The sequence below is a fragment of the Trachemys scripta genome, unplaced genomic scaffold (assembly GCF_013100865.1).
Source record: "Trachemys scripta elegans isolate TJP31775 unplaced genomic scaffold, CAS_Tse_1.0 scaffold_28, whole genome shotgun sequence".
Taxonomy (NCBI): Eukaryota; Metazoa; Chordata; order Testudines; family Emydidae; genus Trachemys; species Trachemys scripta.
In genome coordinates this window covers 924,822-951,646 of record NW_023260513.1, presented here as the reverse complement: position 1 = coordinate 951,646, position 26,825 = coordinate 924,822, and the positions used below count along the sequence as shown (strand labels likewise).

At 49.3% G+C, this 26,825-nt stretch overlaps 1 protein-coding gene across 2 annotated transcripts in view; it reads right to left on the bottom strand.

The window, feature by feature from the left end:
- Positions 1 to 1,350: 1,350 nt before the first annotated feature.
- Positions 1,351 to 26,825, bottom strand: part of LOC117870446 (C-type lectin domain family 2 member D-like) — a 50,026-nt gene continuing 24,551 nt past the window's right edge. The window contains exons 3-8 of one of the 2 annotated variants that reach the window (XM_034757601.1): positions 23,534 to 23,608; positions 22,549 to 22,614; positions 16,073 to 16,165; positions 12,202 to 12,386; positions 10,377 to 10,486; positions 1,351 to 2,221 (exon numbers count right to left, since the gene is read on the bottom strand). In XM_034757601.1, the coding sequence (XP_034613492.1) occupies positions 2,122 to 2,221; positions 10,377 to 10,486; positions 12,202 to 12,386; positions 16,073 to 16,165; positions 22,549 to 22,614; positions 23,534 to 23,570 (591 nt within the window). In that variant the 5' untranslated portion in view covers positions 23,571 to 23,608 and the 3' untranslated portion in view covers positions 1,351 to 2,121. Of the gene's footprint in view, positions 2,222 to 4,360; positions 6,845 to 10,376; positions 10,487 to 12,201; positions 12,387 to 16,072; positions 16,166 to 22,548; positions 22,615 to 23,533; positions 23,609 to 26,825 lie in introns of those variants that run through there. The other variant, XM_034757600.1, reaches the window with a different exon arrangement.

Sequence of the window (26,825 nt, the reverse complement as noted above, 5' to 3'; positions counted from 1 at the left end):
TGATTTTTGATGAATCACCATTTTCCCGACAGGAAAAACGGCCTGTCGAAAAATTTCTGCCCGGATCCATTAGTGACTCTGTAACACACTGGTCAGTGCGGGTCACAGATCGCTGCCTGCACCTGCTCCACAGAGGATCGACGTCCATTACACCCGTCGCTACAAAGCCTGGCCCTGCAGCTCCAGCCCAGGGCAGCTCCTGCATCTTCTTCTGTACATTCCCTGGCTCAACTCCTGGGGTGTCAGCCATGGCAGCGGCTGTCACACCTCCACTGGGACACCCAGCGGCAATAAACACACACCTCTGAATGCAAGGATTGCTGCAGGACAGGCACATCTCTGGGAGTCAGGTGGGGATTCACAAACTACCAAGTAGCATCTGACAAAACAACACCTTTATTGGGTGAGTGTGAGGAAGATTAAGGAAAACCTTAGATCCCGCAAATCCCATGAGAGAGAGTTCCCCCCATGCTACTTAACCCTCCCCCCAAAAGTCAGTTAATATATTACATATAAATATAAACAGAATTCAGCCACAAGTGAGACAGACACGTACATACACGTTATTACAGACCAAATGCATCACTCAGCGCATTTGCCCAGAAGCTGGGGCCAATTTCTACGCACTCAGTGACTCCAGTAGCAACAGGTCATTTATGTTCCTGCTACAGCGACAGGGTTTAATTCCCAGTTATTAATGGAGGTAGAAGCAGCGTAACTGACACTGTCCATCCTGTTACTTTTCTCTCTGTGTGGTTCCCCCCCATCCTTCCTCAGCGTTTGGTTCAGACCCAGGAGAGGAGCCCCACTGTGAACCATCCCACACTTAATTTACCTGTAAACAGCCAGAGAGAGAAACAGCCTTTGTCTGACAGAAAACTGGTTCACACCTTTGCCGGTGACCATCCATCTAGACACAGACACTGGGACCATAATGGTCGGTGTTTACACAGAACTGCTTGCACACCAGCCGTACGTGTGTTTCACAATGACACTGGTGACCAGTGACACGCACTTGAATGTGAGACTCACGCCCCAGGCCCCCACGCTGGCCCCTTTGCCAGGTGGTACTAAGGGGTCCCTGGATCACACCGTGCATCTAGCGTGGGACAGTCCAGGGGTCACCTAGAGAAGAGAAGCAGAACGACAGGGTCCCCCAGGCACCGTGACACAGAAATAATGAGATGCAAATGCCCTAAGCCCCATTGCTTAGACCAGTGGGTCTCAAATGTTTGTACCGGTGACCCCTTTCACACAGCAAGCCTCTGAGTGTGACCCCCCCTATGAATTAAAAACACTTGTTTATATATTTAGCACCATTATAAATGCTGGAGGTGGGGTTTTGGATGGAGGCTGACAGCTCGCAATCCCCCATGAAATAACCTTGCAACCCCTTGAGGGGTCCCGATACCCAGTTTGAGAACCCCTGGCTTAAACCATTGGTTTGCAACCTTTCTTCACTTGCAGAGCCCTGCAAAATTTCAAATGGAGGTGCAGACCCCTTTGTAAATCTTAGACATGGTCTGCAGATCCCCAGGGGTCCGCGGAGCACAGGAAACCACTGGCTTAGACAGTTAGAATGAAAGTCCTGCAACAATCTCCTCTCATTGTTTTCTGGTTCTCTCCCTGACTGTTGTCTTTGGGGCAGCTCTTTGTTATATGTTTGTCTATTATTATTTATTGGTATTACAAGTGACACTTACCCCCAGTCATTTAACGTCGCTTAACATCAACAATGGAGTGCAGCAGGGCTGCGTAGTGGCTCCTACATCGTTTAATATTTACTTCCCACTCCTGCTGGAACGTGCGTTCCGTGATGTCTGAGGGGGTGTCTGTACTAGCACCAGACAGGACGGGGGTGGGTTTAACACTGCACGGTGCAGAGCTAAGAGGAAGGTGAAGGAGATCATCATAAGGGACCTGTTGTTTGCAGATGATGCAGCCCCTGTGGCTCACCGTGTTGATGTCCTGCAACATTATTACCAAGGTCTCCGATTCATGCAAAATCTCTGGACTAGCAAGAAGCTTGAAGAAGACAGTTTTCACGCCCCAGGGCTCTTCAGAGCCAGTTCCAGATATCACCTTAGGAGGTGTTCGTCTGGACGATGTGGACCAGTTTTGCTACCTTGGCTCTACTGTTACCAGCCATGTAGATCTTGACGCTGAGCTCACTAGCAAATCAGCAAAGCTGCCGAAACTTTTGTCTTTTGCAAGACAGAGCCTGGAACAATAACAAATGGTCCATTAAAGTGAAAATCTGTATGTATAACACGTATGTGTTATCCACGCTTCTGTATGACTCAGAAACATGGGCGACTTACGCCAAACATACCAGGAGACTAACCAGCTTCCATGTCAGATGCTTAAGTAAAATTCTTCAAAGAAGACGGCAACACGGGTGACAAATGTGCAAGTGCTAAATCGTGCTGGTATGTCACTTATGGGAATGTTAATTAGTAAGAAAGGACTCAGGCAGCTTGGTCATGTCACGCAAATGCCGGATTACAGGATCCCGAAGAGTTTGCAGGACTTCGACGCTCGCGAAGGGTCTAGAAAGAGAGGCAGACCGCTGCGCAGATTCCGGGATGCTTGCAAAGCTGACGTAGTGTCCTTTGGAATCTCTGTGGATGATTGGGAAAGGAATGCAGAATGCCGCGCCGGTTGGCAGTCAGCTTGTAGATGGAGCGAGGTGAATTGGATCAAACTTTGTGATGATCGGCATCTGCTGCTTGGATTCAGAGCGTTGCTAATGTGTGGGTGTGTCGTACCTGTGGACTGGACTGTCACTCACCCATCGGACTCAGCAACCATCAAAGAACTCACCGGCGCACAGACCATGCGCTGTAAAGAGCGACGGTGCCATTGCATTTGTGCTGCAGTGGCACTTAGCCCGTCATGGAGCATGACTCAGTTGTGCTAGGGGCTGTACAAACTCAGAACAGACAAGTGTAAGACAAACAACAACAGGTAGAGCACATGGTCAGAGTAAGGTATTTTACAGAGTCTAGCACAATGTGATCTCTAAAGTATCATACATTAAAACAATAATTTGTAATTCAGTCTCTAGGGGGCAGTCCTGTACAGGAGATACTGGTATGACAGTGTTAAAGGGGGCTGCTCAGTGAAGTTAATGGGGCCCAAAACCTCAAAGGTATCTAGGTTCTCATATCCCACCTTTGAGGATCTGGTCCTGTGAGTTTTTCCAGTAACTTCAATAAGCTTTGGATCAGAACTTCTGTCAGGCTCCTTTTTTGCACCCCCCAGAGTGTGCTGTGTGTTATTGCTGTTTGTTATTGCTGTGATAACGAATGCCAGCCTCGTTATCTGTTTCTGGGAGAGTCCCACTAGTGCTGGTCAGGAATCTTTTGATAAAGCAGCTTTTTGTTTGAAAATGCTGATTCAGTGAATCCAAAACTTTTTGCAGAAACAGAGCTGGTTTGGTAAAACTTTCCTTGGGACAAGTTCTCACAGCCAGGACAGACCATGTGAGAATAGCCCAGGGGTCAGGGCCCTCACCTGGGCTGTGAAAAAAACCCGGTCAAGTCCCTGATCTGTCCCATTCAGAGCAGCGACTTACTTGTATCTCCTACCTCTCAGGTGAGTGCACTCACTGTTGGGGGAGTGGGTTGCTCTCCGCTTGTTTGGGATATTGTGGAATGGTTTCATCCCGATTTGGGACAGAATTTTTTTGTTATATCAATATTTTTTGTCGTATGGGAAAACCATTTCCTGCCCAGCAATTTACAGGCTGCCCTGTACAAAGCACTTTCCAAACAGGGAAGGCACACTTTGTCCTTAGATTGTAGGCAATTCACAGCAGGGAATCTGTGTTAAGGGGAAGGGAAGAAAAACATGTCATTTATCTACAGATCAATAGACCAGATCAAAAACTTGCCATCAAAACATTTTTCTTAAACAGAAAATAACTTTTTTACAAAAAGAAAATGTCTAGCCCCCTTTCCCCCTCCCCAATGTGTTCATTTGGGTTGAATTTCATTTCTTTTTCTTTGTTTGGACAAAAGATTTTGAAATGAAAAATTCTGGAAAGAACCCGCCCCTCCCCCACTACGGTCTCTCTTTAAACAAATATTTTCCCCATCCCTCCCTCCCGATGTGGGAAAAAGAGTTTTTAAAAGTGAGAGGAAGTAGGGTTGGTTGGTTGATTTTTCCTCCCAGCAAAACACAGGTTTATTTACTTGTCTATTTTAAACACCAGAGTAATCCAAAATGGAAGGCCCGGCTTCAGCGGGAATTATTTGGGGGCAGGTCTCTGGCCTGTATCATATGACATGACCACCGCAGTCACTTCTGGCCTTGGAATCTACGACTCGGGTTCAGGTTTCTGTTTGTGTTTTGTTTGTTTTTTGCTTTAGTTTCTGCTCCAAGTTAAGGACCCTCAGATTTCCCTCAACCACCATGACAGCTCCTCTTGTGACCCTTAGGGCAGAGTTTCAGAACAGCTCAGCTCATTGTATATGGCGTTGGTGTGCCGGACGCCGGACTGGTGCCTTTCTGGAAGATAGACTTTAGCCAAACACAAGTTATTGGGCTCAATACAGGGGTAAGTGGGGGAAGTTCTCTGGCCTGTGCTAGGCAGGAGGCCAGACTAGATCATTTAATGGTCCCTTCTAGCCTTAACCTACATGAATCTATTGAAAACCTGGCCACTAATTTGGTTCCTGACTGGGAGTCATTATGGGTTACTCTGGTATTTACACAGCCCAGGGGAAGTGACTAAACCCTTCCAGGAGCTCTCCCGACCCAAACAATCTTAGCTCAGAGCAATGAATTAAATGCACATGATGAGAGATACTAAGTCTCTCCCATTCACAGTTTCAGTCAGAATAAAAATAAATAAATAAAGGATGGCAAAAAATCCTGGAGAAAACACTGTTAAAAAATGTTTCTTGTCAAATTCTGATGAGATCTACTCAAAAACACACGCACAAAAATAAAGTTCATCAGAGCAGCCATACGGGGTCAGGCCAATGCTCCATCTAGCCCAGTATCCTGTCTTCCCACAGTCGCTGGTGGCAATTGCTTCAGAGGCAATGACCAGAACAGGGCAATTATCAAGTGATCCATCCCCTGTCGTCCAGTCCCAGCTTCAAATGATGTTTCCAAGATCCACTGGCTACTTCTTACCCCGACTTTGGTTCAGTCTCTTCGGCCTTTTCCCAACTGTAACGGTCTATATCCCACACTCAGGGTCTCTGTCCCCCTGCAGTAGCTGCTGTTCACAAGTCTGGTTCTTTAGCTCAAAGAATAGCTGCCTCTGCCTGCATGTTAGTGTCAGGCCAGTCTCCATCGCGGAGGCCAGCCCAGCGTGGTCCATCTCTCCTGCTGCCATTCGGGCATCGCACCCAACCCTCACCCTTTGCCTCGCGGGTGCTGAGCCCCCGTCCCCTTTTCGGGCTAGGCCCGGCCGGGTTACATGGGTTGCCTGGCCATCAGACACTCACTAACACCAGCCCCAGGCCTGGCTTCAGGGGTGGGTCCGATATTCCTAATCCAGGCAAGATTCGCGTGCTCATTTGTTGGGCTTTCATGAGCATCTTGCGCGGGATCATTTTTAGTCTGGAACCTCCCCCCAGACCTGTTCGTCTAGGGTCATCCTCCCAGGAGCACTGGGCTCCAGACGACATAGCCCTGGGGTTCATTGGAACATGCAAGCCCCTCCACCATGACAAGGTAACGATCCTCGGAGGGAGTCTGTATGTTCTGGACATCTGGGTGCAGAAACGGGCAGAGCTATCAGCCAATCACCGCTTGGTGATGGTAAATGGGAGCGGGAGATCTACCGGCGGATTGGGGAGGTGGTGGCAGTGATGAGGCCACTGTGCCGATCTGTGGTAGGGAAGTTGGAGCTGAGTTCTCAGACGAAGTTCTCGGTTTACAGTTTAATCTATGTCCCCATCCTCACCTATGGCCATGAACTTTGGGTAATGACTGAAAGGATGAGATCACAGGTACAAGCGGCGGAAATGAGGTTTCTCCGCAGGGTTGCTGGGCTTACTCTCTGAGACAGGATAAGGTTACCCCCTGGTAGGCTTCCTTTGGAACTCTGCTGAACATGTACCACTGGGAGGAGGCCCCAAGGCCAACCCAGAACACGCTGGAGGGATTATATTTCCCGGCTGGCCTGGGAATCCTCCAGGAGGAGCTGGAACCTGTTGTGGAGGAAAGGGAGGTCTGGTTCTCCCTACTGTCCATGCTGCTGCCGCGACCCTCACCAGGAAAAGCAGCATAGAGGAAAAAGAAAGAAGTCAGTGTCGACACTAGGTTCCAGAGTCAACGTGTCAATACATTAAATGGGGCACTTTTCTGAGTTATTGTTTCAAGCTCTCGGCTGACTCAGGCTCTGTTTGATTTGCCAGGGTATATTCATAACCAAGCGAGCTAGACACATACTCTTCTTTAAATAAAAGCAGGGATTCTTCATAATCTAAATAACTTATTCACTTCACGTATTAACAGAATATTAGATTTAAACCTCTAAACCCCCTGTTCATTAGTACCATGGCAATGGTGTTACTGTGTAGTAGAGTTAGTGTTGTGAGCATTGTAAAGATGGTTTTTCAGCAGGGATCTGGAGGGAGCAATGGTTGGAGAGGTAGGATGCTCTGCAAGAGATGATGAATGTGTAAGTTCTGCATCCACTGAAGAGGCTGCATTGGCCCTTTACGTGATCTTAGACATTGTGTCCCCTCCTGCGGCGCTTGGCTTCCTTCTAGAGCACTGGTCCGGCCAGCTGCAGATGAAATGTCTGTCTGAGTAGCACCTGGAGCTGCTGATCCCATGTTCATTCAGGTAGGCGCACTGCCCTTCGCCTCTGACCTGAAATCTGCAACGAGAAGCAGTGTGGGGTTATCAGATGCAGCCGGCTCCCATTCCTGCTCACGTACGGAGAAGCAATGTGGTCCAGTCAGGGCCGGCTCCAGGCACCAGGCACCCAAGCACATGCTTGGGGCAGCACCTGGTAAGGGGCAGCAGTGGGAGCGCGGCGCGGCATTCCGCGGGGGGGGAGGGCACTCTGGCGGCGCTGCAGTGGGCGGGCTCTGGCGGCGCGGCGCTTGGCGGGGGGGGCAGCGCGGGGCTCGGCGCTCGGGGTGGGGGGGTTCTGGCGGCGCCCGGCGCAGGGGGGCGGGCTCCAGCATGCAGCGCTCGGGGGGGGGGTTCCTGGCGCTCAGCGGGGGGGCGGCGCGGCGTTCGGCTTGGGGGCTTGGGAGGTGGCGCTTTTTTTTGCTGCTTGGGGCAGCAAAAAAGCTAGAGCCGGCCCTGGGTCCAGTGCTGTCCAAAGCAGGGGAACTGGGTTCTCAATCAGGCTTTGCTACTAATCAACCCGGAGCTAATCACTTCTAGCTGTAAATGTCACATTGGACACTGAGCCCCTGAAAATCAGTCTCACAGAGAACAGGAAACAGAGGTTGTGAAGTTTCTTGCAGGTCTTTCCAGTGTGTGAGGGGACATAGGCCAGGAAGGGAGTTCCTGGGTCACTGAGTCCAGCCCTCTGCTATGGCAGGCAACCCCGGCATATCTTCCTGTTCGTAGACTTCTCAGGCTCTGTATTCTATCTAGTTAGGTGGTTCGCCCCATGGCTCCAACAGGGCGTCTGCTTCAGAACCTCCCTCCTCTGATGGGCTGAAACCTTCTGCTAATTTCCAGCCTCAAATTAATTCCTGGCCAGTTTATCCCTGTGTGCTCTTGTGCCAACATTTTCCTGTAGCTTCAGTAGCTCTTCTCACTCCCAGGTGTCTACCCCCAAGGTATTTACAGAGAGCAATGAGAGACCCTCTCATCCTTCTAGGCTCAACCAGCCAAGTTCTTTCAGTCTCCTGGTTGAACTGGTTAAAAGACCTAGAACAAAGGGTAGGAATAAATGGTAAATTTTCAGAATGGGGACGGGTAACTAGTGGTATTCCCCAGCTTTTTTATAAATGATCTGGAGAAAGGGGTAAACAGTGAGGTGGCAAGGTTTGCAGACGATACTAAACTGCTCAAGCTAGTTAAGACCAAAGCAGACTGAAGAACTTCAAAAAGATCTCACAAAACTAAGTGATTGGGCAACAAATGGCAAATGAAATTTAATGTGGATAAATGTAAAGTAATGCACACTGGAAAAAATAACCCGAACTATGCATACAATATGATGGGGGCAAATTTAACTACAACTAGTCAGGAAAGAGATCTTGAAGTCATCGTGAATAGTTCTCTGAAGACGTCCACGCAGTGTGCAGCGGCAGTCAAAAAAGCAAACAGGATGTTAGGAATCATTAAAAAACCGATAGAGAATAAGACAGAGAATATCTCCTTGCCCTTATATAAATCCATGGTATGCCCACATCTTGAATACTGCGTATAGATGTGGTCTCCCCATCTCAAAAAAGATATATTGGCATTAGAAAAGGTTCAGAGAAGTGTAACTAAAATGATTAGGGGTTTGGAATGGGTCCCATATGAGAAGACATTAAAGAGACTAGGACTTTTCAGCTTGGGAAAGAGGAGACTAAGGGGGATATGATAGAGGTATATAAAATCACAAGTGGTGTGGAGAAAGTGAATAAGGAAAAGTTATTTACTTGTTCCCATAATACAAGAACTAGGGGGCCACCAAATGAAATTAATGGGCAGCAGGTTTAAAACAAATAAAAGGAAGTTCTTCTTCACACAGCGCACAGTCAACCTGTGAAACTCCTTGCCTGAGGAGGTTGTGAAGACTAGGACTATAACAGTTTAAAAGAGAACTGGATAAATTCATGGTGGTTAAGTCCATTAATGGCTATTAGCCAGTATGGGTAAGGAATGGTGTCCCTAGCCTCTGTTTGTCAGAGGATGGAGATGGATGGCAGGAGAGAGATCACTTGATCATTACCTGTTAGGTTCACTCCCTCTGGGTCACCTGGCATTGGCCACTGTCGGAAGACAGGATACTGGGCTGGATGGACCTTTGGTCTGACCCAGTACGGCCGTTCTTATGTTCTTATGTTCTCCTCTGATAAGAGAGATTCTCTATTCCTGCGAGCATCCTAGCTACGCTTCTCTGCACCTGTTCCAGTCTGAGTGCGTCTTTATTGAATATGGGTGACCAGAACTGGATGCATTAGTGCAGCTAGACTGGAAATCAGGCAATACCTCAGGGTAAGCAAACCTCATAAGAACGGCCGTGCTGGGTCAGACCAATGGTCCATCTGGCCCAGTATCCTGTCTGCTGACAGTGGCCGGTGCCAGGTGCTTCAGAGGGAATGAATAGAACAGGACAATCATCAAGTGATCCATCCCCTGTCGGTCACTCCCAGCTTCTGGCAATTGGAGCTAGGGACATCCAGAGCATGGGGTTGCTTCCCTGATCATCTTGGTTAATAGCCATTGATAGACCTGTCCTCCCGCTTTCCCTCCAGACTCGCCTCTTCCAGCAACTTCCCCTTTCTCCCAATATCCTTGTGCTGCCTCACCTGCCCCCCCCCACTCATTATCTTCTCCCCCTGGGTCTCCCAACCTCTCCCCCACACTTCCCATCCATTTCCCTCTGCCTCCCCTTCTGCCCCAGGCAGCCAGAGCCCAGCTGTGCTTAGCAAGGCCCTAACACGGCTACCGAGCTGCTCCCTCACCGAGCTGCCACATCTGCTGCTGCATCCCGTAGCCATAGCGATTCCCCTCAATGGGGTGTCATTGTGCATGAACGATGGGATGTGTTTGTGCATCATTTTCAATTGGGAATGGTCGTTCTTGGTTCTTCCACTGTTCTCTCCTATAGGTCCTGATTCCCAGATGGACTACATCTCCCATGATGCACTGCAGTGTCTTCCTACCCCCAAAATACCACATAAGAACACGCATGAGTGAGACACTGCAGTGCATCATGGGAGATATTGTCTGGTCAAGACCAGGGACAAATGGGACCGGAAGGACCCAGAACTACAATTCCCATGATGTGCTGCAGCGGCCCCACAGGCAAACCAAAATGAAAATGTTTCATTCTGGGTTGACTGAAAATAAACATTTGAATCAATTTCCACAAAGGAAAAATCTCATCCAAAGTGACTTTTTCCCTGCAGGAAATTTTGCTTTCAACACAACCAGATTTTCCATAAGGGAAAACTTTGAGCTGGAATTTTTCCAACCAGTCCCACTTGTGTCATCCACATTACCCGAGTGGGGCTCTCTGTCCTCCTCTGGTGCCTACGCTATGGAAGAGTCTACAAGTCTCCTCCAGGTGCAACCTCCCCAGAACGAGCCCTGTCGCTCAGGCAGTAGAGAATCAGGCTTTTAAGATCCTGAGGTCTCGCTTCCAATCCCCGTTCTCCACCCAGCCCAGGGTTTTGTTGCATTTCTCTGCGCCCTACTACTGACAAAGCGAATGAGGAAAAGGGACGCACAGGTTGTTGAATATGGTACCGTTGGTCCACTTCCAGGGCTGGCCCTCGCCTTGTTCCCTCCGGAGGCCAATCCAGCGGTAAGGGATCCCTCTATAGCGCAGCATGAAATCCTGTGGATAAGAACACACACATTATATCCTTGTCTGTGTTACAGCCGCTGTCATGGGGATCAGGGCCCCCACGCGCTAGGTGCTGCACACACAGAAAGGTGGTCCCTCGCCCAAAGAGCTGCCAGTCAAACTACACAGGACAGAGGGGTTCAGATTTTTTGCTCAGGAAAAATTTATTTAAAAAGCCCAAATACTTCCTCCTCCCCCCATTTTGTACCTCGGGGGTTTCCTCCCATTTTCTTACAGTTTCCCAACTTTGGGGAATCATAGACATGAATGGCTGGAAGGGACCTCAAGAGATCATCAAGTCCAGCCCCCCTGTGCTCAGGCAGGACAAAATAAACCTAGACAATCTCCTCCCATGTCTTACTTACAACACTCCTGTTCATACACCCCAGGATGAGATTCGCCTTTTTCTCAGCTGCATCACATTGTCGACTCAGTCATATCTGTGATCCACTGGAACCACCAGATCCTTTTCAGCAGCACTACTGCCTAGCGAGTTTTTGCCCTATTTTGCCTTCATGCATTTGAGTTTTCCTTCCTAGGTGAAGTACTTTGCACTTGTCTTTATTGCTGGTTAAATTATATAGATATAGATAGTGTGGCAAAGTTCCTCCTCTGCCTTGGTGGGTCCTGCGCTTATTGGCGGATTTGCTCCACTCAGTGATCTTCCCCTCTGGTGGAACCCACAGTCTCGGTCAACTACTCCTGTGTTGGATTAGGAGTTGGGAGGTTTGGGGGGAACCCGGGCCCGCTCTCTACTCCGGGTTCCAGCCCAGGGCCCTGTGGACAGCAGCTGTCTATAGTGCCTCCTGTAACAGCTGCATGACAGCTACAACTCCCTGGGCTACTTCCCCATGGCCTCCTCCAAACACCTTCTTTATCCTCACCACAGGACCTTCCTCCTGGTGTCTGATAATGCTTGTACTCCTCAGTCCTCCAGCAGTACACCCTCTCACTCTCAGCTCCTTGCACCTCTTGCTCCCAGCTCCTCATACACACACCTCACTGACTAACTGGGAGGCTTTTAACTAGTTCCAGCCAGCCCTTGATTTGCTTCAGGTGTCCCAATCACTGTAGCTATCTCCACTGCCTTCTAGAAGGATCTTAATTGGCCCCAGGTGTCTTGATTAACCTGGAGCAACTGCCATTTGGTTACCATGGTACCAGGGGTTTGTTTAACCTGGGACTAACATACCTGTTCCTCACTACTTTACTGTAGCCATCTGGCCTTGCCCCGTCACAATAGATAAAAACGAGGCATATACTTTTGAGATGAAAATGTTCCTTTCTTTTTCAGAATAACATTTGTACTGTTTTCCTGCTGGAAAAAGTTTGGGAAATAGTTTTTTTTTTTTTTTTTTTTTAAAGGTGGGTTTCCACACCTTTTTCCCCATGCTTTTTATTTTTCCTCCGTTTTTCCAGTATAAAATGATGTGGAAAAAGGGGGGGGAAAAGGGGGGGGTAGGGGGAGAGAACCCCAAATTTTGAAAAATGAGATTTGAAAAACCCCAAACTGAAATGACATTTGGGGGAAAAATCAACTATTTTCTATTAAAAAATGTCAAATCCTGTCCCTGAATTTCCATTTTACAACCAGCTCCGCAGGGGATTCAGTTCCTTGAATCTAGGAGCTGCCTTAGGCCTTCAGGGGGCACCAGGCTCTGTCATGTCCCTAGCTCTGGTTATGAAGGTTCGTGTCTCTTCCTTACCAGCTCTGTCAGGGAGTCAATGGAAGCCAGGGTGGAGTTGAGGGAAGAGCAGTTGCTCTGGCTGGTGCTCCAGTTCCCTTCAGTCTCTGAGAAGTAGTAGCATTTCCCTTGGAATCCAACCCAGCCATCTGGGCACGCAGCAGTGATGTGGGACGGGCTGCCTGGGCAGGGGGGTGTCTTCTTTGCTGAAAATAAGCAAGTAGCACAGTGGTGAGAGATGGGCCTATCCCGGGTGTCTGTCTCTGCGTGGGAATCCCGGCCAGAGAGGGCACTAAGACCCACACGTCTCGGGCCCGGGTTGTCGATTTGCAGAGATCCCAAGACCAGAAGGGACCATTGTGATCATCTTGTCTGACCTCCTGCATCACACGGGTCTTAGAACTGCCCCAAAATAATCCCTGGAGCAGAGCTTTTACATCGTCATCCCATCGTGATTTACAAACTGTCAGTGATGGAGAATCCACCGCGCCCCTTGGTAACTCGTTCCGAGGGTGACTAACGCTCACTGTTAACAGCTGATGCCTTATTCCCAGTCTGAGTTTGTCCAGCTTCAACTTCCAGCCACTGGATCGTGTTAGACTGAAGAGCCCAATGTTAAATATTTGTGCCCCATGTAGGTATTTGTAGAGTAGGATCAAGTCACCTTTTAATCTTCTCTTTTAAACAGATGGAGCTCTTAGAGTCTATCACAATAAAGCAGGTTTTAATCCTTCTTGTGGGTCAGCTCTGACCTCTCTCCAATTTATCATCAACGTCCTTCCTGAATTGTGGGCACCAGAACTGGACACGGGATTCCAGAAGCGGTCACACCAGGGCCAAATCCAGAGGTAAAATAACCTCTTGGCTCCTACTCGAGATTCCCCTGGTTATATGTCCAAGGTCGCATTAGCGCCTTTGGCCACAGCGCCCCACTGGGAGCTCGTATTCAGCTGATTATCCCCTATGACTCCCAAACCTTGGGGCAAAGGGTGAAAAATGGAAGGGCTGGCTGCATTTCACGGATTCCCCCTTGACATACCATCCTCAGTACACACAAATGACGATTGCCACACCAGGGCTAGAACTGGGGCCCTCCAGAGCTAAGAGCGAGACCCATAATATCGGAGCCGAGAGCCCCTAGGTGGGGCTAGAACAACTCATGGTCTCTGTGGCTGGGCCCAAAGGCCGGCCTGTCACAAACACTCGCCAAGGCGTTCCACTCAGGCCACTAAAACAAGCCACTGAAGCAGCCACTAAAACTGAGGGCAAAGGAGCCTAACAAGAGGGATGCGGGAAATGGTTTTCCCAAGATCCTGCAAAAACGTTCGAGGTTTCACAGAATTTTCCCTTCCTGAGTTGGGGATAAAAGTAAAATATTTTCATGAACTGAAAAGCCAGAAACAATTTCAGTTCAGGTCAATGGAAACTTATACCAGCCACGTGATTTCCCAACGCAAAGACGCATTAACTATCGGTAGAAATGCTGGCACGTGTACTGTAGCAAAACAGCACGTGTGGATGTCTGGCACATGTTGAAGAGATGCTGGCTTTGCGCTTCCTGTATTCCGGGGCCATTCAGGGCCCTGACCTTCCCCGGTGTGACTTAGAGCAGCCTCAGGGTTGCTCTAACTTACCCTGTGCTTCTCAGGCCGCCTGGGAAGCACAGAACAGCTGTAATGCAGCGTGCTCTGGCCACAACCCCAACCCATCCCCTACACTCTGGGTGCAGAGCCCATACACCAGCTGGGGAGGCCCCTGAATTGGAGGGATTCTCAGAGGGCTCTTTGCATCCACCTTGAGTCCCCAGAGTGGTGTCAAGTGGTCTAAGGATCCAGCTCAGAGTCTCCCACTCTCCACGCAGTCCAACCCGACCCCTACAGCGTGTTCCTCCCCGTAGCCATTCACATCCCTTGTGAAGGTCTGTTTGCCCAGTGAGGCCAAGCAGCCAGCCCCTCGCTCCAGCACTGACAGCTGTCACCGCACACTCCCTACAGCATATGTCTTCTCTAAGGAATCCCGGGAACTCTTCGGTTCCTGGGGGCAGGGCGCACACACTCCAACACACCCCTTTCCGCTGCGCCAGCGACACCCAGCCAGGAACAGGAAGAATTCGTACAGCGTGACAGATTCTCTGTGTCACGTGAGTTTTACGGAGGAGCTCTGGCACAGAAAAGAAATTCAGAAATGCTCCCAAAGCCACGAGAGACTGGCCCAGATAGGGGAACGGAATCCTCTGCCTGACTCCCAGTTGCATTTACACACAGTACTGCGGATGAGGGAGGAGGAACAATGATAAATGGATTGGAAACAATTTTCGAGACGCGCTGTGAGCCACGGCCACACAGTGGCACCCAAACCTACAACAATTTAAGGTGAGACTGGGTGTTGGATGACACAGGGAGTGGGAGGCAGGGAGACCCACCCACTGCATCCCTGCACCGCTACCCCGGCCTGGGATCTAGTGGGGCTGCTTCCCAGGGGGCAGGGAATGGGGTTAGGCCCTTCCTCTTTGGGGGAAAGGGTCTGGAGAGAGATTTCCCCTCTGAAAAGGGGAATGTGCTTCAACGGAGGAGTCAGACCAGGGCAAAGGCGGGGTGAGAACAGTAGCGTAGCTTGCGGGGTGCAGCACATTTTCTAAAAGTGGCGCCTTAGTTAGTATCGGCTTGTGCTCGCTGCAGGCTACCTGTGGCTGCCTCGTCCATCTCTCTTCCCAAGTCCAGGCTGGTGTGGGGAGACGGGGTAACAGGGAACCCGCAGCCCTGGGGGGAGCGATCAGCTGCTGCCTGAAGCGCGCCTGGGCAGGCCACTTCACCACCATGGGCGGCCTTTACTGGTCCCAGGCTGCACTGGCCGAGGGGCGCCTTTAGCCTCCCCATCCCCTGCCCCGGCTGTCAGGAAGTGGTGCCGGTGGCCCCACGCTCTGAGCAGGATCCACACGCCGGCCTCGCACCAGACTCATGTTAACCCCGCCACTGCCAGTAGCAGGGGGGGCTAGACGTGACATGGTGAGGGGCGCCCAGCCCGGGCCACGGCTCTCCCAGCAGCTCCCGCCCCGCTGGGCGTTACGGGTCACTGTGCCGTGGCTGCAGGTCAGAGCGATTCTCCGGCGGCTCCTCCTCCCGCCCGGCTGCCAAGGAAGGAGGTGGAGAGCCCAACAACATGGGGAATCACCTGCAGCTCCTACCCGGTAGTGGCCGCTGCCGCCGCCCTGGCCCAGCTCCCTGCACGGGGGGAGAGCGAGGGACGGGCTGGGCGAGGGGGTGGAGAAGAGGAGCTTGGCTAGAGTGGGGCGTGAGGGGCAAGGGGCTGCTGTGGGGATGTCAGCCTAGACGGGACCCTCTGGCTCTTTGCCGCCCAGCCTGAGCCGGGCAAGCGGGGGATGAGTTCGGGGCAGCCGGTGCTCAGCCTGGAGCGCAGAGACTCCCCCAAACTGCCCCGCTGCCCAAGGGGCTCAGACCTGCCAGGAGCTGCATTCCTGGTCACACTGGCCAGCCGTGAGGGGTCAGAACCCCTGAGCAGAGCCGGGCCCTGTAACCCTGATCTAGGCTGTAACCCCCTCTGTTCCCTGCACACACACGGGGCTGGAATTGGGGGGGCTGCCACACCCCAGGCTTGAAGGGGGCGCATGGCCGCAGCGCGGCCAGAGAAGCCATGGGGGGGGGAGCGGAGTGGCCGGAGGAGCCATGGGGGTGTGGCCAGAAGAGGAGCCAAAAGTGGGCGCCTTTTTAATGTTTGCTCCCCCTGCTCTTAGACCCTGACTACGCCACTGGGTGAGAAGAGGCCGTGGGAAATGCAAGTGGGCACCGTGACCTTGGGGCTAGGACAAGCAGTCAATGAAGAACCAGTGACAAGGAATGAGAATCAGCTGGGTTAGTAATGACCCTTCACTCACCTGCCAGTGCAATTACGGTGATGATCAACACTGTGATGACGACAGTAATGGTAATTGGGATCCGTTTATCTTTAATGAATTTTAGGCTGAAATCTGCAAAATAAAAAAAGATGAAAGGAGACGAAGGCGTTTCAATAGCAAATGCTGCCGGTGCGTGAAAATGGTCGTGTTTTGCTAAGTGCTTCTATGAGTGGATAAATCTAGTTAATGATGATCAAGGGCATGGAACAGCTTCCATACGAGGAAAGACTGCAAAGATTAGTGCCGTTCTGCTTAGAAAAGAGACGACTAAGGAGGGACAGGACAGAGGTCTGTAAAGCCATGAACGGTGTGGAACAAGTGAACAGAGAAGTGTTATTTACCCTTCTCACAACACAAACACAGGTGACACCTGATGAAATTAACAGGAAGCAGGGTTAATACAAACAAGAGGAAATACTTTTTCATACAGCGCATAGTCCACCTGCCATTGGATTTGGTGATGGGTCAAAAATAACTAGGTTCCAAAATAGAATGAGCTAAGTTCCTGGAGGACAGGTCCATCAATGGCCATTAGCCAAGATGGTCAGGGACACAACCCCATGCTCCTCTGACTGCCAGAAGCCAGGAGCCAAGGCAGGGGTGGATCACTCAGGCCTGGTCTACACTACGAGTTTAGGTCGACTTTAGCAGGGTTAAATCGAATTAAGCCTGGACACGTCCACACGACGAAGCCCTTTCTTTCGACTTAAAGGGCCCTTTAAACCGGTTTCTTTACTCCACCTCCGACGAGGGGATTAGCACTAAAATCGGCCTTTGCAGGTTGGATTTGGGGTAGTGTGGATGGAATTCAACGTTATTGGCCTCCGGGAGCTATCCCACAGTGCTTCATTGTGACCGCTCTGGACAGCACTCTCAACTCAGATGCACTGACCAGGTAGACAGGAAAAGCTCCGCGAACTTTTGAATTTCATTTCCTGTTTGCCCAGCGTGGAGAGCACAGGTGACCACGCAGAGCTCATCAGCACAGGTAACCGTGATGGAGTCCCAGGATCGCAAAAGAGCTCCAGCATGGACCGAACGGGAGGTACGGGATCTGCACACCATATGGGGAGACGAATCAGTGCTAGCTGAACTCCATAGCAGTAAACGAAATGGCAAAATATTAGAAAAGGTCTCCAAGGCCATGCAGGACCGAGGCCATAACAGGGACACACAGCAGTGCCGCGTGAAAACTAAGGCACTAAGGCAAGCCTACCACAAAGCCAGAGAGGCAAACGGAAGGTCTGGGGCAGAGCCGCAAACATGCCGCTTCTACGCGGAGCTGCATGCCATGCTAGGGGGTGCAGCCACCACTACCCCAACCGTGTGCTTTGACTCCATCAATGGACGTAATGCACTTAGAGCATTTTGTGTGGGGACACACACATTTGACCTTATAAAAACGATTTCTAAACAACCGACTTCTACAAATTCGACCTAATTTCGTAGTGTAGACATACCCTTAAAGGTGCCACAGGACCCTCTGTTATTTTTTAACCTGTTTGTTTGTTTTTTTAACCGAAAAACAATTTTTTTCACCCAAAATTGTTTGGCTTTTTCATTTTTGGTGGAAAAAAGGGTTTTTTTTGCTTTTTCTTTTTTCATTGATCTTTTGGAGAAATTTTTATTGAAAATATATTTTTAAGTTGTTTGGGAAAGTTGTAAACATAAGAGGTGCCACACTGGGTCAGAGCATGGTCAGTCTAGCCCAGTCTCCCGTCTGCTACAGTGGCCACATCAGAGCTTCAGAGGAAGGTACAGGACAGGGTAATTTCTGAGTGTATGTCTACACTACAAAATTAGGTTGAATTTGTAGAAGTCGGTTGTTTAGAAATAATTTTTATAACGTCGAATGTGTGTGTCCCCACACGAAATGCTCTAAGTGCATTAAGTCGGCAGACTGCGTCCACAGTACGGAGGCTAGCGTCGACTTCCAGAGCGTTGCTCTGTGGGTAGCTATCCCACAGTTCCCGCAGTCTCCGCCGCTCATTGGAATTCTGGGTTGAGATCCCAATGCCTGATGATGCAAAACAGTGTCGCGGGGGGTTCTGGGTACATGTCGTCAGGCCCCTCCCCCTCTGTCAGAGCAACGGCAGACAATCGATTCGCGCCTTTTTACCTGGGTTACCTGTGCAGACAACATACCACGGCAAGCATGGAGCCCGCTCAGCTCAGCTCAGCTCAGCGTCACCATATGTCATCTGGGTGCCGGGAGACGTGGGACTGCATTGCTACACAGCAGCAGCCCCTTGCCTTTTGGCAGTAGGTGGTGTACTAAGATTGATATCCATCATCGTCGTATTCCAGTTCAGTCAGAGTCACCTGGGCAGACATGCTTTGTCTCCTGGAGACTCAGTCCTGCCGGCAGTCCGACTGAACCGTCTTGACGATGATGGCTAGCAGTCGTAATACAGCATCTTCTGCCAAGCACCCAGAAGATGCCGAGGGCTATCAGTCATGCTGCACCGTCTGCTGCCAGCTTAAGATGTAAAAAATAGATGGACCAGATTTGTTTTGTATTCATTTGCTTCCCCCTCCCTCCATGAAATCAACGGCCTGCTAAACCCAGGGTTTTGAGTTCAATCTTTGAGGGGGCCATTCTGTGTGACTGTTGTTTGTGTTTCTCCCTGATGCACAGTCACCTTTCTTGATTTTAATTCCCTGTACCTGTACGCCATGTTGTCAGTCACCCCTCCCTCCCTCCCTCAGTTTCGCGCCTTTTTTCAGCCCAGACGCCATAGCACTGGGATCATGGAGCCCGCTCAGATCACCACGGCAATTATGAGCACTATGAACACCACGCACATTGTCCTGGAGTATATGCAGAGCCAGGACATGCCAAAGCAAAATCAGGACCAGCCGATGAGGCGATTGCAGCGCGGCGACAAGAGTGATGAGGAAATTGACATGGACATAGACCTCTCACAAGGTACGGGCCCCCAGCAATATGCAAATCATGGTGTTACTGGGGCAGGTTCATGCTGTGGAATGCCAATTCTGGGCCTGGGAAACAAGCACAGACTGGTGGGACCGCATCGTGTTGCAGGTGTGGGACAATTCCCAGTGGCTGCAAAACTTTCGCATGCGTAAGAGCACTTTCATGGAACTTAGTGACTTGCTTTCCCCTGCCCTGAAGCGCCAGGATACCAAGATGAGAGCAGCCCTCACACTAGGGAAGCGAGTGGCGATAGCCCTGTGGAAGCTTGCAACGCCAGACAGCTACCGGTCAGTCGGGAATCAATTTGGAGTGGGCAAATCTTCTGTGGGGGCTGCTGTGATCCAAGTTGCCAGGGCAATCAAAGACCTGGTGATATCAAGGGTAGTGACTCTGGGAAACGTGCAGGCCATAGTGGATGGCTTTGCTGCAATGGGATTCCCAAACTGTGGTGGGGCGATAGACGGAACCCGTATCCCTATCTTGTCACCGGAGCACCAAGCCACCAAGTACATAAACCGCAAGGGGTACTTTTCCATGGTGCTGCAAGCCCTGGTGGATCACAAGGGACGTTTCACTAACATCAACGTGGGATGGCCGGGAAATGTACATGATGCTCGCGTCTTCAGGCACTCTGCTCTGTTTCGAAAGCTGGAGGAAGGGACTTTCTTCCCGGACCAGAAAATAACCGTTGGGGATGTTGCCTTCTGATGCTTGGGCAATCATCTGGGGTGGAGTGGCTGGGAGGCCGGAGGCCCCCCCACCGCGTTCTTGGGCCTCTGGGTGAGGAGGCTATGGAACTTGGGGAGGAGGGCTGTTGGTTACACAGGGGCTGTAGTGGCGGTCTCTGCTCCTGCTGCTTTTCTTGCAGCTCAACCATACGCTGGAACATTTGAGTTTGATGCTCCAGCAGACGGAGCATTGACTCTTGCCTTCTGTCAGCAATCTGATGCCACCTATCCTCTTCAGCCCACCACTTGCTCTGTTCATCCCGCAATTCAGCCCGCCACCTCTCCTCTCGTTCATATTTTGCTTTTTTGCACTCTGACATTGACTGCATCCACGCATTCTGCTGTGCTCTTTCAGCGTGGGAGGACATCTGGAGCTCTGAGAACATATCATCCCAAGTCTGCCGTTTTCTCCTTCTAATCTTCACTAGCCTCTGCGAAGGAGAAACATTTGCAGCTGGTGGAGGAAAAGGGAAAGGTGTTTAAAAAGACACATTTTAGAGAACAATGGGTACACTCTTTCATGTTAAATTCATTAAATTTTGCTGTTCACGTTACACAGCACATGTGCTTTCGTTACAAGGTCGCATTTTTTCTCTTATATTGAGGGCCTGCCAGTTTGGTGTGCGAGATCACTCACGCAGTGCCAGGCAACAGATTTCGGCTTGCAGGCAGCCATGGTAAGCCACAGTCTTTGGCTTTTTTAACCTTCATAACATGTGGGAATGGTTTCAAACAGCAGCGCCCTCATTTCCCATACCAAGCACCCGTTGGGTTGGCCATTGAAACTGGGTTTGCAATGTAAAAGGAGGGGCTGCGGTTTCCGGATTAACATGCAGCACAAACCCAACTAACCCTTCTCCTCCCCACACACCCAACTCTCTGGGATGATCCCTTCACCCCTCCTCCACACCGCATGGCTAACAGCGGGGTATATTTCTGTTCAGCCGAGCAGGAACGGGCACCTCTGAATGTCCCCTTAATAAAATCACCCCATTTCAACCAGGTGACCGTGAATGATATCACTCTCCTGAGGATAACAAAGAGAGTTAAGGAATGGATGTTGTCTGCATGCCAGCAAACACCGGGACCATACGCTGCCATGCTTTGTTATGCAATGATTCCAGACTACGTGCTACTGGCCTGGCGTGGTAAAGTGTCCTACCATGGCAGATGGGATAAGGCAGCCCTCCCCAGAAACCTTTTGCAAAGGTTTTGGGAGTACATGAAGGAGAGCTTTCTGGAGATGTCCCTGGAGGATTTCCGCTCCATCCCCATACACGTTAACAGACTTTTCCAGTAGCTGTACTGGCCGCGATTGCCAGGGCAAATTAATCATTAATCATTAAACACACTTGCTTTTAAACCACGTGTAATATTTACAAAGGTACACTCACCAGAGGTCCCTTGTGCACCCTCAGGGTCTGGGAGCACACCTTGGGTGAGTTCGGGGGTTACTGGTTCCAGGTCCAGGGTGATAAACATATCCTGGCTGTTGGGGAAACCGGTTTCTCCGCTTCCTTGCTGTGAGCTATCTTCCTCGTCCCCCAAACCCACTTCCGTGTTTCGTAATTCTCCATTGATGGAGTCAAAGCACAGGGTTGGGGTAGTGGTGGCTGCACCCCCTAGCATGGCATGCAGCTCCGCGTAGAAGCAGCATGTCTGTGGCTCTGCCCCGGACCTTCCATTTGCCTCTCTGGCTTTGTGGTAGGCTTGCCTTAGCTCCTTAATTTTCACGCGGCACTGCTGTGTGTCCCTGTTATGGCCTCTGAGACTTTTTCTAATACTTTGCCATTTCTTTTACTGCTACGGAGTTCAGCTAGCACTGATTCATCTCCCCATATGGCGAGCAGATCCAGTACCTCCCGTTCGGTCCATGCTGGAGCTCTTTTGTGATCCTGGGACTCCATCACGGTTACCTGTGCTGATGAGTTCTGCGTGGTCACCTGTGCTCTCCACGCTGGGTAAACAGGAAATGAAATTCAAAAGTTCGCGGGGCTTTTCCTGTCTACCTGGTCAGTGCATCTGAGTTGAGAGTGCTGTCCAGAGCGGTCACAATGAAGCATTCTGGGATAGCTCCCGGATGCCAATACCGTCGAATTCTGTCCACACTAACCCTAATTTGAAATGGCAATATCGATTTCGGCGCTACTCCCCTCGTTGGAGGTGTAGTAAAGAAACCGGTTTAGAGGGCCCTTTAAGTCGAAAAAAGGGGCTTCGTCATGTGGACCTGTCCAGGCTTAATTCGATTTAACGCTGCTAAATTCGACCTAAACTCGTAGCGTAGACCAGTCCTAAGACTAACAGATGTATTGAAGCATAAGCTTTCGTGGGTGAATGCCCACTTCATCAGACGCAAGGTTAAAAAATGTCCCTGAGCTCTCTTCACTGGCTTTGAAGGACCTTCTTACTTCCCAGATTGCTAGATCAGGGACCGTGGCGCCAGGAGCTGGTTGATTGGGAGAGAGATTTTCATGGTTGCCCAGAGTTACCGGGGCTAATCTGGCGGCTACCAGGATATCCCAGGACTTGCCTTTAGAAAGGGCATAAAATCATAAGCAGTAGACATTGAACTTCTGATTTCTGGATTTAAAGGCACAAGCCATTACCACTCGAGCTAAAGGAACGGCACCTTAAGGGATTGTCTATGCAGCGCCCGGCACAACAGGGCTCTGATCTCAGATGGGGCAGGGACTGTCTCTCGTTGTGTGTCTGTGCAGCACGCAATGGGGCTCAGCTGCTGTCTCTCGATGTTACCATATTGTACCTAATAAAATAATATAATTCTTTACCCACATCTCTTCTCCTTCCTTCCTCTTGTCCGTGACCCGGCAGCATTGAGTCATTAACCCCTCTACCTACCAGAAAGCAAAAGAAACTGTTGTTTAAGGTCAGATCATACAGTCCCCTCCATGCAGGGCCCAGTGCTGTGTACGAAGCCCAGGGCTTCCATCACTGCTTCCCCTCCCTCCGCGTATCCCAAAGTGACTGGCAGTCCCCAGATCTTGCTATCCCCACCCCACACAGCCCTCCCTTGGCCTGGTTAAGGGGCTCCAAGTGGATTAGAAAGCATGGCAATGCATTTGACAAATTGTGTGCCATGTCCCCCTCTAGTGGCTGGTAAGAGGATAATCTCTGCCAACATTTTTGTTAGCATTATAACAACTCTGGCTCTTCCTGTTCTCCACAGAAATCTCCAATCCCTCTTGGAATTCTGCTAAGTTCTTGGTTGATGTCACCTAGCAGTGAGTTCCACCATCTAAGTACCCAGTTTGTGAAAAATTGTTTCGTCTGATCAGTTTGAAGTTCCCACCTTTCCATTCCATTGAGTGTCCCCTTGTTCTAGACACAGATCTACCCTCTCTATCCCACCCATTATCCTGTCCCTTGTACCCGTCTCCTCTCCAAGGTAACAGTCTCCGTCTTTTCAAGCTCTCTTCACAGGAGAGTTTTCCCAGGCCCTTGATCCTTCTCATCACCTCTCTCGGAACCCCTCTAGTTCTACAATATCCTTTCCGAGATGGGGTACACACAGTATTCCAAATTTTCAGCCTTTCACTCCACCAGTTCTCCTGTTGGCCAGAGTTCTTCAGGGTGGAAAAGACCCAAATTGCTAACATTAAAAACAAGCATAAACCAACGAGCAACAAAAACTCCTTGTTTCCTGTCTTTATCCCTCATAAAAAAGAGGGGGCAACCCACCCTCAGTATTTTTGTCCCTCTGCCAATCACACCGCAGGCTCCCTTTTAATTAAGACCAAAGTATTTAGTATTTACTGGTATCGCTTGTCGCTTCGGCGCTCTCTTCTGCCATTTTCTGGACAATCAGCAGTGAGACTGCTGTGTCTCCACCTACCAGGAAGGAACAGAGACGGTCACTCAGGGTGGGTTATTTTAATTATGCGCTTCTCCTTTAAAGCCGTCAGAACGTACCATGTGCCAAATTGCAACAGACAATGCCTGGTCCAACCTCTCACTTTGTCCATCTAGGTGTTTTCAGTGCATCCATCACGATGTGAGACCCATAGTCATGGCTTCTCCCGGCCTTAATATCCTCAGATACCCAATAGTCCCCACCCCTCTTTCATAGACTGATAGATTTTAAGGCCTGAAATAGGGCTGTCGATTATTCGCAGTTAACTCACGCGATTAACTCAAAAAAATTAATCGCCATTAAAAAACGTAATTGTGATTAATTGCGCTGTTAAACAATAGAATACCAATTGAAATTTATTAAATATTTTAGATGTTTTTCTACATTTGAAATTATATTGATTTTTATTACAATGCAAAATACAAAGTGTACAGTGCTCACTTCATATTATTTTTGATTACAAATAATTGCACTGTAAAAATGATAAACAAAAGAAATGGTATTTTTCAATTCACCTCAAGCAAGTACAGTAGTGCAATCTCTTTATTGTGAAAGTGTAACTTACAAATGTAGATTTTTTTTGTTACATTGTTTTATTTTTGAGTGTGGTTGTGTAAAACTTTAGCGCTTACAAGTCCACCCAGTCCTACTTTTTGTTCAGCCAATCGCTAAGACAAACAAGTTTGTTTACATTTAAGGGAGATAATCATAGAATCATAGAAGATTAGAGTTGGAAGAGACCTCAGGAGGTCATCTAGTCCAATCCTCTGGTCAAAGCAGGACCAACCCCAACTAAATCATCCCAGCCAGGGCTTTGTCAAGCTGGGCCTTGAAAACCTCTAAGGATGGAGATTCCTCCATCTCCCTCGGTAACCCATTCCAGTGCTTCACCACCCTCCTAGAGAAACAGTGTTTCCTAATATCCAACCTAGACCTCCCCCACTGCAACTTGAAACCTTTGCTCCTTGTTCTGTCATCTGCCACCACTGAGAACAGCCAAGCTCCATCCTCTTTGGAACCGCCTTTCAGGTAGTTGAAGGCTGCTAACAAATCCTCCCTCACTTCTCTTCTGCAGACTAAACTAACCCAGTTTCCACAGCCTTTCCTCGTAAATCATATGCCCCAGACCCCTGATCATTTTTGTTGCCCTCCACTGGATTCTCCAATTTGTCCACATCCCTTCTCTAGTGGGGGGCCCAAAACTGGATGCAATACTCCAAATGTGGCCTCACCAGTGCCGAATAGAGGGGAATAATCACTTCCTTCGATCTGCTGGCAATGCTCCTACTAATGCAGCCCAATATTCCGTTAGTTTTCTTGGCAACAAGGGCACACTGCTGACTCATATCCAGCTTCTCATCCCCTATAATCCCCAGGTCCTTTTCTGCTGCCTGCTTCTTATTAACAATGTCACCTGAAAGTGAGAACAGGTGTCTGCATGGTACTTTTGTAGCCGGCCTTGCAAGGTATTTATGTGCAAGATACGCTAAACATTCATATGTCCCTTCATGCTTTGGCCACCATTCCAGAGGACATGCTTCCATGCTGATGCTTGTTAAAAAAATAATGCGTTAATTAATTTTGTGACTCAACTCCTTGGGGTAGAATTGCATGTCTCCTGTTCTGTTTTACCTGCATTCTGCCACATGCTATAGCAGTCTCGGATGATGACCCAGCACTTTCACAGGAGATTTGACAAAACACAAAAAAAACTACCAATGTGAGATTTTTAAAGCGAGCTACAGCACTCAACCTAAGGTTTAAGAATCTGAAGTGCCATCCAAAATCTGAGAGGGATGAGGTGTGGAGCATGCTTTCAGAAGTCTTAAAAGAGCAACACTCAGATGCAGAAACTACAGAACCTGAACTATCAAAAAAAGAAAATCAACCTTCTGCAGGTGGCATCTGAGTCAGATGATGAAAATGAACATGCGTCAGTCTGCTCTGCTTTGGATCGTTATCAAGCAGAATCCGTCATCAGGGTGGTTGAAGCATGAAGGGACATAGGAATCTTTAGCGCATGTGGCACGTAAATGTCTTGCGACCCCAGCTACAACCGTGCCATGCGAACACCTGTTCTCATTTTCAGGTGACATTGTAAACAAGAAGCAGGCAGCATGTCTTCAAATCACCAAGGCCTGATGAAATGCATCCTAGAATACTCCAGGAGCTGAGTGAGGAGATATCTGAGCCATTAGCGATTATCTTTGAAAAGTCATGGAAGATGGGAGACATTCCAGAAGACTGGAAAAGGACAAATATAGTGCCCATCTAAAAAAAAAGGAACTAAGGACAACCAGGGGAATTACAGCCCAGTCATCTTAACTTCTATACCCAGAAAGATAACGGAGCAAATAATTAAACAATCAATTTGCAAACACCTAGAAGATAATGAGGTGATAAATAACAGTCAGCACTGATTTGTCAAGAACAAATCATATCAAATCAACCTGATAGCTTTCTTTGACAGGGTAACAAGCCTTGTGGATGGGGGGAGGGGGGCGGGAGGGAGTGGTAGATGTAATATATCTAGACTTTAGTAAGGCTTTTGATACTGTCTTGCATGACCTTCTCATAAACAAACTAGGGAAATACAACCTAAAGGGAACTACTATAAGGTGGGTGCATAACTGGTTGGAAAATCGTTCCCAGAGAGGAGTTATCAGTGGTTCACAGTCATGCTGGAAGGGCATAACAATTTCTGGGTCCGGTTCTGATCAATAGCTTCATCAATGATTTAGATAATGGCATAGAGAGTACACTTATAAAGTTTGCAGACGATTCCAAGATGGGAGGGGTTGCAAGTGCTTTGGAGGATAGGATTAAAATTCAAAATGATCTGGACAAACTGGAGAAATGGTCTGAGGTAAATAGGATGAAATTCAATAAGGACAAATGAAAAGTACTCCACTTAGGAAGGAACAATCCATTGCACACCTACAAAATGGGAAATGACTGCCTAGGAAGGAGTACTGCAGAAAGGGATCTGGGGGTCATAGTGGATCACAAGCTAAATATGAGTCAACAGTGTAACACAGTTACAAAAAAAGCAAACATTATTCCGGGATGTATCAGCAGGTGCTTATTTAGCCCGGCTTTCTCTGCAGGCAGCAAACAGGAAAAGGCCTGTGATCCCCAGAGCAGCGTTACCCAGGTGACAGCAGTTGCTGGGCTCCCGTCTGAGGCCTGGGCTAC